The 19866-nt window shown below is 51.6% G+C and overlaps 2 protein-coding genes across 2 annotated transcripts; one reads left to right on the forward strand and one right to left on the reverse strand.

The window, feature by feature from the left end:
* Positions 1-4246: 4246 nt before the first annotated feature.
* On the forward strand, positions 4247-5155 carry LOC120325363 (olfactory receptor 14J1-like; the record flags this gene model as incomplete). The annotated part of the gene is made up of 1 exon (XM_039391434.1): positions 4247-5155. A coding segment is annotated over exon 1 (909 nt), but the record flags the coding sequence as incomplete, so codon positions are not given.
* Positions 5156-12512: 7357 nt separating this feature from the next.
* On the reverse strand, positions 12513-13415 carry LOC114001977 (olfactory receptor 14J1-like; the record flags this gene model as incomplete). Its single annotated transcript, XM_027747583.2, has 1 exon — positions 12513-13415. A coding segment is annotated over exon 1 (903 nt), but the record flags the coding sequence as incomplete, so codon positions are not given.
* Positions 13416-19866: the final 6451 nt, after the last annotated feature.

Raw genomic sequence — 19866 nt, forward strand, 5'->3', positions numbered from 1 at the left:
TTATAGTAACTGACCATGGGAATGGGAATGTATGCTGGTTGCCATAGTAACTGATGGCAGCAGTGGGAACTATGATGATTGCCATGGTAACCGACTGTAGCAACGGGAATGTATGATGGTTGCCATGGTAACTGACCATAGAAACTGGAATTCAGATGGTTGCCATGCTAACTGATCGTAGAAATGCCGCTCTATGATGGTTGCCATGGTAACTGATTGTAGCAGTGGACCATATGATGGTTGCCATGGTAACCGACCACAGCAATGGGGATGTGTGATGGTTGCCAGAGTAACCGACCGTAACAGTGGGAATGTATGGTGGTTTCCGTGGTAACTCACCGTAGCAACAGGAATGTATGATGATTGCCTTGGTAACTGACTGTAGGAAAGGGAATGTATGATGGTTTCCATGGTAACCGACCGTAGCAATTGGACTGTATGCTGGTTGCCATAGTGACCGACCATAGCAACACGACTGTGTTATGGTTGCCATGGTAAATGACAGTAGCAATGGTACTGTATGATGGGTGCCAGGGTAACTGACTGTAGAAAGGGCAATGTATGATGTTTGCTATGGTAACTGACAGTAGGAATAGGAATGTATGATGGTTGCCATGGTAACCGAGCATAGCAATAGGAATGTGTGATGGTTGCCATGGTACCTGTGTGTAGCAATGGGAATGTATGATGGTTGCCATGGTAACTGACCGTACAAACAAGAACGTATGATGTTTGCCATGGTAACTGACTGTAGGAACGGGAATGTGTGACGGTTGCCATGGTAGCCGATTGTACCAGTGTGAAGTATGATGGTTGCTGTAGTAACTGACCGTAGAAACGGGAATGTATGATAGTTGCCAAGGTAACTGTACCAATGGGAATGTGTGATGGTTACCATGGTAACTGACTATGGCAATGAGAATGTATGCTGGTTGCCATGGTAACCAAGCATACCAGTGGGAATGTACATATGTTGCCACGGTAACTGACTGTAGGAATGGGAATGTGTGATGGTTGCCATGGTAACTGCCCTTAGCAATGGGAATGTATGGTAGTTGCTGTGGTAACTGACCGTGGCAATGAGAATATATGCTGTTTGCCATGGTAACTGACCATAACAGTGGGAAGTATGTTGTTTGCCAACTAAATGACTGTAGCAATTATGGTTGCCATGGTAACTGACCACAGCAATGACAATGTATCATGGTTGCCATGGTAACTGACCGTGGCAATGAGAATACATTTTTGCCATGGTAACTGGCCATAGCAGTGGGAATGTATGATGGTTGCCATGGTAACTGACCATATCAACGCGACTGTGTGATGGTTGCCATGGTAACTCACTGTAGCAATGGGAATGTGTGATGGTTACCATGGTCACCAACCGTATTGACAGGCATGTGTGATGGTTGCCATGGTAACCAACTGTAGCAATTGGAATGTATGATGTTTGCCATGGTAACTGACTAGAGCAATGGGAATGTATTATGGTTGCCATGGTAACTGACTGTGGCAATGAGAATGTATTCCGTTTACCATGGTAAGTGACTATAGCAATGGGAATGCATGCTGGTTGTCATGGCAACTGTGATTTCCTTAGACTATGAGCACAATATTTTCATCTGCAAAAACATTAGTGAGTGTCCAGAGATCTCCCAAGATTGGGTTTAAATGTCTCAAGCACATGAGCACTAGAGAGGGGCTAAGGAGCTGTGGCCTCAATGGTGTGGAGACTGAGGACAGTACAGGACAGCCCTCAATGGGCTTGAAGGGAGGATTTAGAGAAGGTGGATCCTTTTGATATAGCAGAAAAGAGCATGAGAAAGAAAGAATTAATGCCAAGTGCAGCTGGGGAGGTCCCAAGTGGATGTGAGGAAAAAGGAATTTCACTCCATGGAAAATGCTGTGCGGCAACACGTCAGCCAGTAGGAGTCTGGATGAGCCCAAGGCTTTGTGTGTGCAGGAAGAGCCAGGGAGGACGCAGAGATGTCAGTGCAGGAAGGTGCCAGCCAGGTGGGGCAGCCGGGGGGATGACGACAGCCTGCAGGGAAAGGGGCAGGGCATGGACACCGTAGGACAGCCTGGGCTGGAGAGGAGACAGGGAGGGAGAGAAGCTGAAAGGCCCTGACAGAGCCACCTTCTGCAGGCCTTTGGCCATGGCTGCTGTCTGTGCCCCTGATGCCAGGAGGAGGGGAGTGCCCCTTGCAGCCCTGGGGCCTCATGGCCTCCTTGTCCCTGCTCAGCAGCCTGGCAGGTGCCACCCCATGGTCCTGCCCTTGGCATTGCACATCCCACATCCCAGTGCCCCAGGAAGAGCCCTGAGGAATGAGGCAGGGACAGGATCTGCCTTCCCAGGAGCTGGGGGTCAGGGCTTGGCCTGTTAGATTAAGGAAACAAGTCCAGTTCTCCTCAGCATCAGCGCCACCTTTCCCTTCTTGTCCATCCTTGTCATCACTGTCTGCAGTTTTCTGCTCTAACTGGAATCTGGGGACATGGTCTCAGTTGTGTCCCTCAGTGAGACTCATTAGCACTACAAGAAACTTCAGTGTTTCAATCTCACTTTGACTTCTTGAGAAGTTGTTTGAACTTCCTCTCAGGGACTGAGTCTCATGTAAACAACACCAATCCCCCTGAGGGTCATGAAATACCTGGGGCTGTTGCTGTGCTGCTGAGCTGGGCCGGGCTCCTGGCACACAGGGAGCTCCTGGCAAGCAAGAAGAGCTTCAAAGAGACAGCTCTGCTGCTGAGCAGCTCCTCTGCACAGCCCAGCAGGGCTGAGGGCACTGCCAGGGCAGCTCAGGGACACCAGCAGGGCACACACAGAGCTTCAAGGGGCTCAGCACTGGCAGGAGGGCTGAGAGCTCCCTGCAGGAGGAATCTTGGCAGGGCTGCACACGGTGAGTCTGTGCCTGCAGGGCAGTGCAGGGGCAGCTCCTGGAGGCATCTCCTAAAGCTGGCCCAGACCCAGCTGATGGGATGGGTGAGCAGGGGCTGTTTTGGGGCACTTTGGAAGAGCTGTGAAGCTGGAGGTGCAGCCGGGGGTGCCCAGGGCTGTGGGGCAGAGCAGGGTCCTGCAGCCCAGGGCACTGTGCTGGGCAGGGACTCTGCTGCCTGCCAGGGGCAGCTCTCAGCCGGCCCGGGGAGCTGCTGCCAGGGCTGGGGCAGAAGGGCTGTGGGCAAGGAGCAAACCTGGCAGCTGAGGGAGAACCTTTTCCATGTCTCAGTGTTACAGGGTCAGACCTGCTCACAGCTCCAGACCACTACACCGTATTGAATGGAGAAGTTTTTGCAAAGCTCAGAAAAGACAGGGGCTACAGAAAGGAATTAGTCCTGAGGTGTGTTTCCTGCTTAGGCATTGTAGCAGAGACATTGTTCTCTCAGTTCAGGAGGCTGCACTGAAATTCCAACTCTTTTACTCTCTAAGGTGAATATTTCAGGCAGTATCAGAGATGAGCACAGGATCCTGGGAAGTGCTGAGCCTTCCTTTGGGGGTGGGCACTCTCCTGTCCCAGCCCTTGTCTTCCCTGTGGGAGGGCTCCTGTCCTGCTCTGTCCAGCACAGCTGCACCTCTGGGCTGGCACAGGGGACACTTCACAGAGCTGCCCTTTCAAGCAGCGCTGCCCTGCTCTCAGCACAGATCCTGGTGGGGTTTTTAAAGATGAATCTGTGTGTGAAGTCATCTTCAAGGCAGCCAAAGGGAAAGTGCAGAGCAGATGGGAAACAGGCTGAGAGGCACTGCAGCTCTCCTGGCTCTGCAATAAGCAACGGAGAGCTCAGCCCTTCTGCCTGTCCTGTCTCAACACTCTTCAGATTTCTAATCAGAAAAATTTACCCCTAACGCCCCCCCCTCCCACGTGTTATGACTGTAACCAAAAAACCCAGTCAAAACTATTTTAAGGATACACTGTGCTTCTCTTCTGCAGACCAAATTTCTCCAAGACAACAGTACAGGAATTGAACTCTTCCATCAAAGCTGGGTTCCATGTGACATCCCCTGTGATCATGAGAGCTGTCCCAAACCAGCTCCATGTCTGCACTGCAGCAGAGCAAAGCTGAGACCTTGGCAGCACATGGGCAGAGCTCCTGCTCCTCACAGCACCCTCAGAGAGCACAAACCAGAGAAAAGAAATGCCTTGACTTGGAGGGGATTTCCCTGAAAGCTGCACTGGCTTTGCTGAGAGGGGGCTGTCTTAATTGTTCCCTGTGCTTTCCTTTTCTTAACAGACCCTGTCCTAATGAACAGCAAATGTCCAACAGCAGCTCCCTCACCCAGTTCCTCCTCCTGGCATTGGCAGACAGGCGGGAGCTGCAGCTCCTGCACTTCTGGCTCTTCCTGGCCATCTCCCTGGCTGCCCTCCTGGCCAACGGCCTCATCCTCAGCGCCGTAGCCTGGGACCACCACCTGCACACCCCCATGGGCTTCTTCCTGCTCCACCTCTCCCTCACAGACCTGGGCTGCATCTGCACCACTGTCCCCAAAGCCATGCACAATTCCCTCTGGGACACCACAACCATCTCCTACCAGGGATGTGCTGCACAGCTCTTTTTCTTTTATTTCTTCCTCTCAGCAGAGTTTTCCCTCCTCACCATCATGTGCTACGACCGCTACGTTGCCATCTGCAAACCCCTGCACTACGGGACCCTCCTGGGCAGCAGAGCTTGTGCCCACATGGCAGCAGCTGCCTGGGCCACTGGGTTTCTCAATGCTCTGCTGCACACAGCCAACACATTTTCCCTGCCCCTGTGCCAGGGCAATGCCCTGGGCCAGTTCTTCTGTGAAATCCCACACATCCTCAAGCTCTCCTGCTCACACTCAGGCTACCTCAGGGAAATTGGGCTCATTGGGGTCAGTGCCTGTTTAGGGTTTGGTTGTTTCATTTTCATTGTTTTCTCCTATGTGCAGATCTTCAGGGCTGTGCTCAGGATCCCCTCTCAGCAGGGACGGCACAAAGCCTTTTCCACGTGCCTCCCTCACCTGGTCGTGGTCTCTATTGTTATCAGCACTGGTATGTTTTCCCACCTGAAGCCCCCCTCCATCTCCTCCCCAACACTAGATCTGGCACTATCAGTTCTGTACTCGGTGGTGCCTCCAGCACTGAACCCCCTCATCTACAGCCTCAGGAACCAGGACCTCAAGGATGCCCTGAGGAAAATGATGACTGGATGCTTTTCAGGAGCAATAACCTGCCTCTTTTCTTCTGCAGAACATTCCTTGTGTAACCCTTTACTGGCCCAGCCTGCATTCTAAAGCTTTTGAGAGTGGCAGTGGGGGAGTCTTCTTATAATTTTTCTTCTTTTAATGTTCTTAACACAGAAATTTATTTTTCATCCCTTATCTAATTCACTCTCTACCTCTTTGTTTTGACCCACAGTTGTGTAAATGAGGAATCATTCTCTGTGTGCATTTAAACAAAATAAAATTCCTGCAGCAAGGTATTTGTCAAACATCCTGCCTTTGTTATTCTGTACATGAGGAATCACAATCACTGAGTACAATAAAGGAGGGGGCTGTACCAGAGCCAGGGGTGGGCTTTCCAGGAGGGTGTCCTGAAGAACTCTCCAGCCCACAGGCTGCATGGAGTGGAGCCCTGCCCTGCCCTTTGTGCCATTGGAAACAGCCCATGGTCCTGTCCAGCCTTGTTCTTGGCTACTGAGCCTTCCAGGACTATGGCAGAGGGTGGAGAGGAGTGATCCCCATCCTGCTGGGTCTGCTCCCCACCCTGACCAGCATGGCCAGTGCAGGGTCAGCCCAGGGTGCCACAGCCCCTCCCTGTGCAGAGCAGCACCTCCAGCTCAGGGCCCTGCAGGGATCCCAGGCTGGGATCTGCAACTGGCCAAAGCAGCCTGGACACACTGACCTGGGCAAAGGGATGTCCCTGGAGAAGAGCAAGGCAGCATTTCTGGGCCTGCAGAGAGGAATCCCTGACACAGAGAAACCTCTTTCTGCAGCCCCCCCTGGGGACAGGCTGCTCTGTCCCTGGACCAGGACTCTGGGCTGGGCTGGGCAGAGGGGCTGGCACTGAGGGGCACAGTCAGGCTGTGCTGGGCATCTCCTGGAGGTGACACCAGGGCTCCTGCAGTTTCCCTGACCTCCATTTCCTCCTGCCATGCTGAGTGTCCAGCCCCTGAGCTGATGGGGATGCTGAGACTCCTCTCTGTGCCCCAGGAGCTGCTGTGCCCTTCAGAGGGGCTGGGGCTGTGGGGGGAGTACCCAGAGCTCTGCAGCACCCTGGGCTGGGCACTGCTGTGGGGCCAGACCAGACTGGGCTGCTCCACCAGTCGACCTCTATAATGAAACCACTTCTAATTTTCTCCTGAAGAACCATGAGAATATGTGTTGTGTCCTGAGCACTAATTTGGAACTGTGGGATAATAGAAAAGGTTTTGGTGTCAGGGATATTGAGAAGGCTGGGCAGTGTCACTGGGAGACCTCTCCCAAACACTTGGAAAGGCCAGAGCCAGACCAGAGCTTCCTGGGGCCTTGGCAAAGGCAGACATGGAACCAGTCTGCAAACAGGGCAGCAAGGAGGGTTGGCAGAGTTCCAGACTGCTCAGGCTCAGCAGGGAAGGGGATAGGGCAAGTCCTCCTGCAGCCATTGCCAGGTATGGGAAGGACAAGGCAGGAATTGCAGAACCTCTGTGGGAGGGAAAAGAAGGGGATGTTGTGTGCCCAGACTTCATCAAGGCCCTTGACATGGTCTCCTGTGGTCTCCTTAGAGCCAGACTGGTGAGAGCTGGACTGGACAGGGGAAACATGTGGTGGGTGGGAAGTTGAACGACTGATGAGGGTCAAAAGTCATGGCACAAATTTCTCTTGGCAGCAACTCCCAGGTGACATCCATCAGGGACCAGCCCTTGACCATTCCTATGGAACATCTTTATTATGTCTCTGGGTGATGGGATGAAATGCACTTTCCACTCTTTTGTGGATGATGCCAAGTTGCAGCGAGTCTGTGAGAAACCTCCTCTAGTTAATGGTGACTTGGACAAAAAATGTGGTCAAGATGACTGAGTTGGATAAACTTGTCTTGCCATCAGGTGCCCACCAAGGCCCAAGATAATGAAGAATAAACTCATGGGTCAGAGGAAAGGAAAATCAAAAGGAGGGAAAAAGACCAAACACAACCAAACCAAACCCAAACAAACACAGAATGACAGACTATGCTGAGTTGGAAGGGACCCACAAGGGTCATCCAGTCCAACCCAACTCTTCCATTGCCATCTGCCCCCACCCCAGCAGGCTCTGGAACAAAGCACGGCTGAGGTCCAGCACAGCTCTGCTCTGACAGAAAGAATCTCCAACCAGGGAAAGGAAGAAGACAAAGTCTTGTTTAACCAGCCTGAGGAATAATGGGATCAATGACCTCCTGTATTCCTGGGCACTTGAATGACCCTGTGGATCAGGTTTGGTAGCAGGGAGGGGGCTGCAGGTTTCCCTTAGGGAAGAGGAGATCAAGAGTTGACTCTGTGTCAGAGAGAGCCAGTTTCAGGTGGCTCCAAAATGGACCAGCCAGTGCCCAAAGCTGAGCCAAAAAGCAATTCCAGAGGCACCTCTGTGATAATCCTTTGGAGAAAGGATAAAATCCAGGGTGCTGGAACCCAGAGAGGAGTGAGAAAAATGGGGGAGAAACAATCCTGCAGGCACCAAGGGGAGTGGAGAAGGAGGAGGAGTGAAAGAGAGCCTTGGTGGGCACCTGGCAGCCAAAAGCCAACCCCCCAGCCCTGAGAGCCACAGCTGAGCCCAGCACAAAGCTCCTTTAGGTCTGGAGGTTCTTTGCAGAAGCTTTTTAGCAGAGCTGCCAGCTGGGCCATCAAAGGGGATGCTCAGCTGGGTCTGAAACCTGTGGGATCCTTGTCAGCCTTGGCTCTGTAGGAAAGAACTATAGAATCCTAAATAGTTTGAATCAGATGGGACCTTTATACACCAGCTAGTCCAATCCCCCTACAATGAACAGGTTCACTTTCAACTAGATCAGGTTGCTCACAGCCCTTTCTAACCCAACCTTGAATGTTTCCAAGGGTGGGGCATCTATGATTTCTCTGGGCAACCTGTGCCAGTGTTTAACCACCCTCAGTGTAAAAAATTTCTTCCTCATATCTAGTTCAAATCTGCTCTTTTTTAGTTGAAAACCATTATCACTTGTCTTATTACAACTAAGTCTGTGCCCATCCTTCTTATAGGTATGATCTCAGGAGCTCCTGACAAGCCTTGACCAAACCAGCTGAGCAATGAAGTGTCCCTGGACTGGACCAAGTGCTGCTGGATGATCAATGTGGGAACAATTTGGAGTGGAACATTTGGGGAACACAGGAAAATCAGTCATCCCATGGAAGCCTTGGAATATTCCCTACCTGAATCAGAACCCAAATGGAACAGTTTGGATACAATTCCCAAATATTTGGGAAACTCCAGTCATTCCTGATGGAAATTCAGGATGGAAATTCCACCAGGATGGAAATTCAGCAGATCACTAAAGCCAGTCCCCTTGTGAGCCCACAACCAGCAGTGCTGAGGGAGGCCCTGGCAGCTCCCCAGCACCTCCCTCTCAGTGGGACACCTCTGGCAGCCTCTCCCAGCTCAGGAACCCTCCAGTTTCCAACACTCCAAAGACCCTCGCTGGTGCCCAGGACAATTCTGATCCCCCTCAACAAACACTCCTCCAGCTGGGACCCTGGTCTGTTGGGAAACACAAAGGGATTTGGGGGAGTGTTTCCCTGACAACAAGGAGAATTTGGGAGAGGGACCTTTCCACACCCAGCTCTTGATGCGTCCACACATCTCTGCCTGGGTGTGGGTGTGAATTGACAGTGGTGGGAATGTTGTTATTGTGAATCTCTAATTCAGTCACTGTTAAAATTGTAGCAAATGCTATTGAACCAGTTGATAATTGTTCAATTGGTGAATAATTAAATGCTACTAATCTCTTTTGCCCCCTTATCTCTGGATCCAAATCCTTTCCGCCCTGACCCTCTTGCATCCCAAGGCTTTGTGTAAATCATTCCCTTTCATAAAAATATATATATTTTTCGTGACGTCCACTTTAAAATATTCCTCCTTAGCTAAACTACAAAACAACTCTAATTAGTTGTTTATGTCTTGAAGACATAAAGACAATGAAAGGAAGGGAAATTATTTGTTTTTCCGTGTTTTAATGGGCCCTACGGTGTGTTTGGAGTTGCATCAGCTGTCAGTCCAAGATGGGCCATGTCAGAACTGGTGAGGTTGGGGGGTGAGGAGCAAGGTTGATCATACAGGGTCAGTGTGGATCTCCTGAGGAGACACTCAGCATCAAGATCACTTGGAAAACACCTCTATCACCTCTTCTCTGAACTAAAAAATATCCATAATTGAATTAAAAGAAAAAAAAGTACAAATTTTGAAGACTTGTTTTGAAATTGCCTTGAAGACAATTAAAGGAAGACAAAGAGATCCTGAGGGATTTCTGGAATTTAATGAGCCCCACAGTGTGTTTGCAGCCCAGCCCATGATCCTGAGGTACTGAGAGAAGATTGAAGCAGCTGCTGAAGAAGTCAGAAGCCAAAGTCCAAGTGCCTTGAAGCATTGCTGGGCCCCACTGAGGGCAGGCACTGCCAAAGCCTCCCCAGGGGCTCCTTGGAGCAGCTCCTTGGAGGCCAGGAGTGCAGGCAGACAAAGGCTCTGGGCAGGCCCCTGCAATGCTGAGCAAAGCCTGCCTTGGTTTTGTGGAGCACAAAGGCCAAGGGCTGAGCCCCAGGCCCTGGCCCAGCAGATCCTGTCCCTCCCGGCTGGCTCAGGGCTGGAACACAAAGCCATGGGCTGATCCTGACTCCCTCTGGGTGACCTCTTGCAGCACAAGGGTCCCCATTGAGTGACATTTCTTTTTCTTTCCCTTCAATCTGCACCTTCCATGCTACTCTTTGTGGAGATTTCATTCTATTTCCAATATGGAGAAAAGCTCCATCCTGTCAGATCTCCTCTAGACCCTCTCCAGTTCTTCCTCATTCCTCCAGAATGGGGAACCTCACAGACAGACAGACCAGTCCAGATGTGGTGACCCCAGGGCTGAGTCCAGGGGGGTGACAACTCCCTTGTCTGGGTGCCCACACTCCCCCCAAGGCAGCCCCATTTGCAGTTGGCCTTAAATCAAGGGGCCATTCTGATTCTTTGTAATGTCACGGAATCAAGTGGCACCGTGACACTGCAGGGCCTCGTGGAACCAAAGGAATGCAGGGACACTGTGGAATCTCATGGAACCAAGGGACCATTGTGACATGTGGGGTCTCATGGAACAAAAGGAACCCTGAGACATCTCAGAACCTCCTGGAACCAAGGGGCCACTGTGCCTCCCCAGAACTCCATGGAATCAAGCAGAGCCGCTGCCTCCCCCCCGCCGCCGCACGGACCGGAGTCGCCGGCTCTGCCCCGCTTGGACACCTCTGGAGTCAGTGTGTTCTTGGGCAGCACAACTGATCTCAGACCAGAGAGTTTCCCACATTTGCTTTGCCCCCTCTTTCCCCTGGTTTTGTTCTTTGTTCTTTGTTCATTCAGGAGGAAAAGGGGGAAGGGAGGCACATGTTGATCCCTGTTCTCACCTGTTTACAAAAGGGAGTTGGGGCAGGAGCAGAGAGAGGAGACAATTTGAACTCTTCTGTTGGTATTGCTGGTTTCGCTGTTATATTTCTTGTCACTCAGCTCTTATTTTTTTCACTTATACCTCCTTGTATTTTGTCTCCCTGTAGTGGTGGGGAATAAAAGGGGAGTGAGTTATTTTATTGGAGATCCCACCGCAATATGTGTTTTTAAACCTGGACAGGTTGCTCAAGGGCTCCCTAAAGTTTGGCATCATTCACAAAGGACTTGAAAATCCATTTTGTCCCATTGTACAGAGAGATAATAAAGATGTTCTACAGTGGTGTTCAAGGGCTGGTCACTGAGGGATTTCACCAGGAAGTTGCTGCCAAGAGGACTTTGTACCATGGATTTTATTTGACCCTCTTCATTCAGCCAGCTTCCCACCCACCACATCTTCCACATCTTCAGTCCAGCTCTCACCAGTCTGGCCATAAAGAGACCACAGCAGACCATGTCAAGGGCCTTGATAAAGTCTGGGCACACAACATCCTCTTCTATTCCCTCCCACAGGGGTTCTGCAATCCCTGCCTTGTCCTTCCCATGCCTGGCAATGGCTGCAGGAGGACTTGCCCTATCCCCTTCCCTGCTGAGCCTGAGCAGTCTGGAACTCTGCCAACCCTCCTTGCTGCCCTGTTTGCAGACTGGTTCCATGTCTGCCTTTGCCAAGGCCCCAGGAAGCTCTGGGATGGCTCTGGCCTTTCCAAGTGTTTGGGAGAGGTCTCCCAGTGACACTGCCCAGCCTTCTCAATATCCCTGACACCAAAACCTTTTCCATAGCCCACAGTTCCAGAGGAGTGCCCAGGACACAACACAGGTTGTCCTGGTGGTTCTGGAGAATGAGAAGGGATTTTTTCCTAGAGACTAACCCCTCCAATTGGATTTGAGTGCAGCTGAAAGGTTTCCTCAGCATTTTCCCCGGTGCCTCCCTGCCCTGAAGGTTTCTGGCCCTCAGGCTGGAGCTGAGGGGGTTGGGTAGGTGCCTGAGGAGGGGGTAGAACAAGGGCTGTGTCCAACTGTGCCAGGAGGGCTGTGCTGGGCAAGGATGAGGAGGCTGCAGAAAACAGTGGCACTGGGGAGGTGAGAGGAGCAGGTGGAGAGACCTTGTGCCTGCCCACGCTGGGCAGGAGCTGCCCCAGGATGGCAGCTCTGAAGCACTCACAGGATGTCCCTGTGAACAGGAGGGGAAGACTGGATCTGAAAATGAAACCTGGAAAGCAGAGAGCAGGAGTGTCATGGTGACACTGCAGGAGAGTTCCAGCCCTGGAGCAAGGTGACAGAAGAAGTGACCCAGTACATGCAGTGGCCTCAGAAGATCCCACAGCATCCTGGAGATGCTGTAAGGGAGCCCAGCTCTGCTTCACAAGTTCCCAGGGCCTGTCCCTGCCTGTGCTCCAAGGGCTTCCACCCCCCAGGACTGTGCTCAGAGAGCACTCAGGCCTTACAGCGAGAAAGGGGCTCAGGAGGACAGTGTGGAAGTGGCAAGAGAGCAGCTCTGCAAAGACCAAGCCCTGCTGCTCCCTGGCAGTGCTGCTGGGCTGGGATTATTGTCCCCTTCCTCTTTGCAAATACACCCTGTCCTGCAGTGTGCTGTCCTTTAGGAACATCTAAGAAGAAGGGTCTTGGACAAAGAAGGCACTGCAGGGTCTTTTATTTGTTTAAATATTTAGAGAGCACAATTCATCATTTATACAGTCTCAGTGTCAAAATCAAAAGATGGACACTAAATTAGAAGGCAGATGCATAATAATATTTAATTGCAGAGAAAATTATTACAAGAAGAATGTGATGACCTGCAAGAAAAACCTGAGCAGGAAAGCAGGGCCATTAAGGAGTCCCATTCTGAATGCTACACACCAGAAACCTGGCACGTAATTGCTCCTGAAAAGCATCCAGTCATCATTTTTCTCAGGGCATCCTTGAGCTCCTGGTTCCTCAGGCTGTAGATGAGGGGGTTCAGTGCTGGAGGCACCACCGAGTACAGAACTGCCACCACCAGGTCCAGGGATGGGGAGGAGATGGAGGGGGGCTTCAGGTAGGCAAATGGGCCAGTGCTGACAAACAGGGAGAGCACGGCCAGGTGAGGGAGGCACGTGGAAAAGGCTTTGTGCCGTCCCTGCTGAGAGGGGATCCTCAGCACAGCCCTGAAGATCTGCACATAGGAGAAAACGATGAAAACAAAACAACCAAATACTAAAGAGATGGAAAACAAGAGAAGCCTGAGTTCCCTGATGTAAGAGTGTGAGCAGGAGAGCTTGAGGATGTGTGGGATTTCACAGAAGAACTGGCCCAGGGCATTGCCCTGGCACAGGGGCAGGGAAAATGTATTGGCTGTGTGCAGCAGAGCATTGAGAAACCCAGTGGCCCAGGCAGCTGCTGCCATGTGGGCACAAGCTCTGCTGCCCAGGAGGGTCCCGTAGTGCAGGGGTTTGCAGATGGCAACGTAGCGGTCGTAGCACATGATGGTGAGGAGGGAAAACTCTGCTGAAATGAAAAAGAAAAGTAAAAAGACCTGTGCAGCACATCCCATGTAGGAAATGGTTCTTGCGTCCCAGAGGGAATTGTGCATGGCTTTGGGGACAGTGGTGCAGATGCAGCCCAGGTCTGTGAGGGAGAGGTTGAGCAGGAAGAAGTACCTGGGGGTGTGCAGGTGGTGGTCACAGGCTACGGCGCTGAGGATGAGGCCGTTGGCCAGGAGGGCAGCCAGGGAGATGGCCAGGAAGAGCCAGAAGTGCAGGAGCTGCAGCTCCCTCCTGTCTGCGAATGCCAGGAGGAGGAACTGGGGCATGGAGCTGCTGTTGGACATTTGTTGCCTCTGGACATGGGGACCTGTTCAAGAAGGAAAGGACAGTGACTGTGCAGGGCAGACTTCTCTGGGAAAAGCCCTTTCTCAGAGGCCCATCCCTGCTCCTCAACACCTCCCCCTTGACCGTGTCCAGGTGTCCTTCCTTCCCCTGGTTGCTGGAGCCCTGATTGCTGCTGGCCAAGTGTTCTGTGAGCAGCAGGACCTCAGCCTGCAGGACACTGGGCAGTCAGCCCTGCTCCCCCCAGTCAGTGCACAGGAACAGTGAGGGCAGGGCCAGTGCTGGGGGGTGAACTTTGACAAAGAATCTGCTCCTAAGGCACAGCAGCTTGTCAGCTACAGCACTGCCAGGGTGCAGGCAGGGGGATGGCAGAAGGCAGAGGGAGAGATTCTGCTGCACTCCAGGAGAACAGAGAGGTCTGTGAGGCAGGAGGATTGTCTGAGGCCTAGTGCAGAGTGAGGGGAGCTGCTCTGTCCCTCTGTCCTGTGCCAGCTGCCCTGCACTGGCACCTTTCTGAGACACAGCTCAAAGTTACACTCCTGTGTTCCCCTGGAGAGCAGAGGGACCTATGGCAGAGAAATTGGCTCCCCCTTTCCCAAAGTCAGGGAGAGTCAGCTCATTCCCAGCCTCCCAGAGCCCAGAGCCCCCCGGGACACAGAGAGCTGGGACACCTCCTTGCTGTGCTCAGCCCTGCACAGGAGGAGCCCCAGGGGCTGGGCCTGACTCTGCAGCTCAACCTGCCATTCCCAGAGAGCCTGTCAGCAATAGCAGGAGCACCTGAGCAAGGCAAGGAGAGAGACAGCCGGGCCCTGAGGAAAGGCTTTCCCTTCCCAGCCCTGCACAGCCCCTCCCAGACAGCCCCAGGGCAGGACAGTCCCCTCAGGCCCTGCTCAGCAGCAAATGGGCACAGGGCAGCAGAGGTGCCCTCCATCCCTCCTGCTGCTCTGCCTGCCCAGGAGGTGCCTGAGGGCCCAGAGCCCCCGGGCTGAGGGCTGTGCTGGCTGGGAGGGGACACAAGAGCTGTGCTGCTCAGGGAAGGGGTCTGCACTGCAGGGCAGGGCCGGGAGGTGCCACATCTGCCCTGCAGCAGGGCTGCCCTCAGCATTCCCTCCCTCCCTGCCCATGTCTCTGCTGCCTGGAGCTGTCCCAGCTGGGAGCTGGTCCTTGGGCCCCGTGGTCCTTCCCTGCCAGTGCTCCCAGAGCCCAGCTCAGCCCCTGAATGCACAGCTCAGCCCTGCAGCTGCTTGGGCTGTGCAGGGATTAAAGAAGAGCTCAGCCCAAGCCTGGGGACAGTGGGAAGGTGCTGCTGGCTGGATCTGGAGGCTGGTGAGGGTGAGGGCACTGGCTGAGGTTCTCAGGAAACATCAGCACAATGGTTTAAGTCTCAGCCCCTGCTCTTAACTGTCCAGCTGAGTTTCCATTCCTACCAGGTTGAAAGAAAAGTAGAAGCACAGATTGATGAAAGCAGAGACTCAAGCAGGAAAGTCTGGCCCTGAAGGTGCTCATGAAAAGTTGCATCCAAATGCCCTGGCCATGAGCTGGAGCTCCGAGCAGCCCTTGCCCAACCAGTACCCTCTCAACAACAGAAGAAACCTGTCCTGCCCTGCCAAGAGTCACTCCTTCCACCCACAGCTTCTCTCCACAGTCCTGTGGGAGCTCCCCAGGAAGAGTGAGAGGTGACCCCAGCAGTGACAGATCCCCTGCCCTGGCAAAGAGCCCTCTGGGCTGCAGGACCCTGCTCTGCAGGACAGTCCTGGGCACCCCTGGCTGCACCCCCCCTTCACACCCTGCAGCTGTCCCTGGAAGGAGCCGTCCTGCCCTGTCCCTCTGATGGTGCCACAGAGAAGCCCTGCCCTGGACCTCCTCCTGCTCCTCTGCAACAGAGAAACTGTGGGAGTCCTCCTAAAAGATCCTCCAGGCTGTGAATGTGCCAGTTTTGGCAGATTCCTCCAGGCACACAAGCAACATTGTCCTGCATGCACAGACTTACCATAGAGAGGCTGTGAAAATCTCTCCCCCACTGAAGGTTCAGTGCACTGTCTTTTCAATCCTGATTCCCTTTAACCTTTTCCTGCCTGGCTCCCTTCCCCTCGGTGCTGCAGGCAGTGCCCTCAGCCCTGCTGGGCTGTGCAGAGGAGCTGCTCACCAGCAGAGCTGTCTCTTTGAAGCTCTTCTTGCTTGCCAGGAGCTCCCTGTGTGCCAGGAGCCCGGCCCAGCTCAGCAGCACAGCAACAGCCCCAGGCATTTCATGACCCTCAGGGGGGTTTGTCCTTGTTTACATGAGACTCAGTCCCTGAGAGGAAGTTCAAACAACTTCTCAAGAAGTCAAAATGAGATTGAAACACTGAAGTTTCTTGTAGTGCTAATGAGTCTCACTGAAGGACACAACTGAGAACGTGTCCCCAGGTTCCAGTTAGAGCAGAAAACTGCAGACAGTGATGACAAGGATGGACAAGCAAGGGAAAGGTGGCTCTGATGCTGAATAAACCTTGACTTGTTTCTTTAATCCAGAGGACCAAGGCCTGACCCTCAGCGCCCAGGAAGGGACATCCTGCCTCATTCCTCAGGGCTTTTCCTGGGGCACTGGGATGTGGGATGTGCAATGCCAAGGGCAGGACCATGGGGTGGCACCTGCCAGGCTGCTGAGCAGGGACAAGGAGGCCATGAGGCCCCAGGGCTGCAAGGGGCACTCCCCGCCTCCTGGCATCAGGGGCACAGACAGCAGCCCTGGCCAAAGGCCTGCAGAAGGTGGCTGTGTCAGGGCCTTTCAGCTTCTCCCCCTCCCTGTCTCCTCTCCAGCCCAGGCTGTCCTACGGTGTCCCTGCCCTGCCCCTTTCCCTGCAGGCTGTCGTCATCCCCCCGGCTGCCCCACCTGGCTGGCACCTTCCTGCACTGACATCTCTGCGTCCTCCCTGGCTCTTCCTGCACACACAAAGCCTTGGGCTCATCCAGACTTCTCCTGGGTGACGTGTTGCAGCCCAGTGTTTTCCATGGAGTGAAATTCTTTTTTCCTCACGTCCACTCAGGACCTCCCCAGCTGCACTTGGCATTAATTCTTTCTTTCTCATGCTCCTTTCTGCTCTGACAAAAGGATCCACCATCTCTAAATCCTCCCTTCAAGCCCTCTGAGGGCTGTCTTGTGCTGTCCTCAGTCTCCACACCACTGAGACCACAGCTCCTTAGCCCCTCTCTAGTGCTCATGTGCTTGAGACATTTAAAGCCCATCTTGAGAGATCTCTGGACACTCACTAATGTTTTTGCAGATGAAAATATCATGCTCATAGTCTAAGGAAATCACAGTTGCCATGACAACCAGCATGCATTCTCATTGCTATTGTCAGTTACCATGGCAAATAGAATAAATTCTCATTGCCACAGTCAGTTACCATGGCAACCGTAATACATTATCATTGCTATGGTCGGTTCCCATGGCAACCATAATACATTCCCATTGCTACAGTCATTTACTGTGGCAAACAGCATACTTCCCACTGCTATGGTCAGTTACCATTGCAACCATAATACTTCCCACTGGTACAGTCAGTGACCATGGCAACCAGCATACATTCCAATTGCTATGCTCAGTGACCATGGCAACCATCATACATTGCCATTGCTATGGTGAGTTACCATGGAAATCATCATACAGTCGCATTGATATGGTCGGTTACCATGGCAACCATCATACATTCCCACTGCTATGGTCAGTTACCACGGCAAACAGCATATATTCTCATTGCCACGGTCAGTTAAAACAGCAACTACCGTACATTCCCATTGCTAAGGTCAGTTACCATGGCAACCATCAGACATTCCCATTCCTACAGTCAGTTACCGTGGCAACGATCATACTTTCCCACTGGTATGGTTGGTTACCATGGCAACCAGCATACATTCTCATTGCCATGGTAAGTTACCACGGCAACCATCATACATTGCCATTGGTACAGTCAGTTACCATGGTAACCATCATACATTCCCTTTTCTACAGTCAGTTACTACAGCCAACCATCATACTTCACACTGGTACAATCGGTTACCATGGCAACCGTCACACATTCCCATTTCTATGGTCAGTTACCATGACAAACATCACACATTCCCACTGCTACACACAGCTACCATGGCAACCATCACACATTCCCGTTGCTATGGTCAGTTACCATGGCAACCATCATACATTCCCGTTACCACAGTCAGTTACCATGGCAACAAACATACTTCCCACTGCTACAGTCAGTTACCATGGCAACTGACATACATTACAATTGCCATGGTCATTACCACGGCAACCATCATACATTCCCATTGCTATGGTCAGTTACCATGGCAACCAGCATACATTCCCATTGCTATGGTCGGTTACCATGGCAACCAGCATACATTTCCATTGTTACAGTCAGGCACCATGGCAACCATCAGACATTTCCATTGTTATGGGCAGTTACCATGGAAAACAGCATACATTCTCATTGCTAGTCAGTTACCATGGCAACCATCATACTTCCCACAGGTACAGTCAGTTACCAATGGCAACCAGCATATATTCCCGTTGCTACAGTTAGTTACCATGGCAACCATAATACATTCCCATTTCTACTGTCAGTTACCATAGCAAACATCATACATTGCCATTTCCACAGTCAGTTACCCTGGCAACCATCACACAGTCCCATTGCTACTATCAGTTACTATGGCAACCATCATCCAGCCAGGTTGCTGCGGTCAGTCACTATGGAAACCAGCATACAATCCAATTGCTATGGTCGGTTACCATGGAAACCATCATACATTCCCATTCCTACAGTTGGTTACCATGGAAACCATCATACATTCCCATGCTACAGTCAGTTACCAAGGTAATCATCATACATTCCAACTGTTACGGTTGGTTACTATGGCAACCACCATATATTCCCAGTGCTATTGTCGGTTACCATGGTACCCATCACACATTCCCATGGCTGTAGTCGGTTACCATGGCAACCATCCTACATTCCCTTTGCTGTGGTCGGTTACCATGGCAACCATCACACATTCCCATTGCTGTGGTTGGTTACCATGGCAACCATCATACGGTCCACTGCTACAATCAGTTGCCATGGTAACCATCATACAGCCACGTTGCTATGATCGGTTAGCATGGCAACCATGTAAATTCCCATTTCTGTGGTCAGTTATCATGGCAACCATCATACCGTCCCATTGCTATCGTCAGTTACCATGACAACCAGCATACATTCCCATTGCTACAGTCAGTTATCATGGCAATCATCATACTTCCCACTGCTGTGGTCAGTTACTATGGCAACCAGCATGCATTCTCATTCCCACGGTCAGTTACCATAAGAACCACCATACATTCCCATTGCTACAGTAGGTTACCATGGCAACCATCATACATTAGGATTGCTATGGTCAGTTACCATGGAAACCATCATACAGTCACGTTGCTATGATTGTTTACCATGGCAACTAACATACATTCTCATTGCTACGGTCAGTTCCCATGGCAAACATCATACATTCCCGTTGCTACAGTCAGTTACCATGGTAACCAACATACTTCCCACTGGTACAGTCCGTTACCATGGCAACCACAAAACATTGTCATTTCTATGGTCAGTTACTGTGGCAACCATCATACATTCCTGTTGCTACAGTCAGTTACCATGGCAAACGTCATACTTCCAGTTGCTACAGTCAGTTTACCATGGCAACCATGACACATTTCCATTGCTACGGTCAGTTACCGTGGCAATCATCATACTTCCCACTGCTATGGTCAGTTACCATGGTAACCATCATACTTCCCACTGCTACGGCCGTTTACCATTGTAACCAGCATACATTCCCGCTTCTGTGGTCAGTTACTATGACAACCATTATACATTCAAATTGCTACGGTCAGTTACCATGGCAACCATCATATTTCCCTTTCGTACAGTCAGCTACCATGGCAACCATCACACATTTCCATTGCTACGGTCATTTACCACAGCAAACATCAATTATTCCTGTTGCTACAGTCACCATGGCAAACATCACATATTTCCATTGTAACGGTTTGTTACCATGGCACCATCACAGATTCGCATTGCTATGCTCGGTTACCATGGCAACCATCATAAAGTCACATTCCTATGGTCAGTTACCATGGTAACCGGAATACATGCCTGTTGTTACAGTCAGTTACCATGGCAACCGGAATACATTCCCAGTGCTATGGTCGGTTACCATGGCAACCATCATGAAATCACATTCCTATGGTCAGTTACCATGGCAACCGGAATACATGCCTGTTGTTACAGTCAGTTACCATGGCAACTGCAATACATTCCCAGTGCTATGGTCGGTTACCATGGCAACCAGCATAGATTTCTGTTGTTACAGTCAGTTACCATGGCAACCATCAGACATTTCCATTGCTATGGGCAGTTATCATGGCAACCA

The sequence above is a fragment of the Pipra filicauda genome, unplaced genomic scaffold (genome assembly GCF_003945595.2).
Source record: "Pipra filicauda isolate LSUMZ 115617 unplaced genomic scaffold, ASM394559v2 scaffold963_size44949_pilon, whole genome shotgun sequence".
Lineage (NCBI taxonomy): Eukaryota > Metazoa > Chordata > Aves > Passeriformes > Pipridae > Pipra > Pipra filicauda.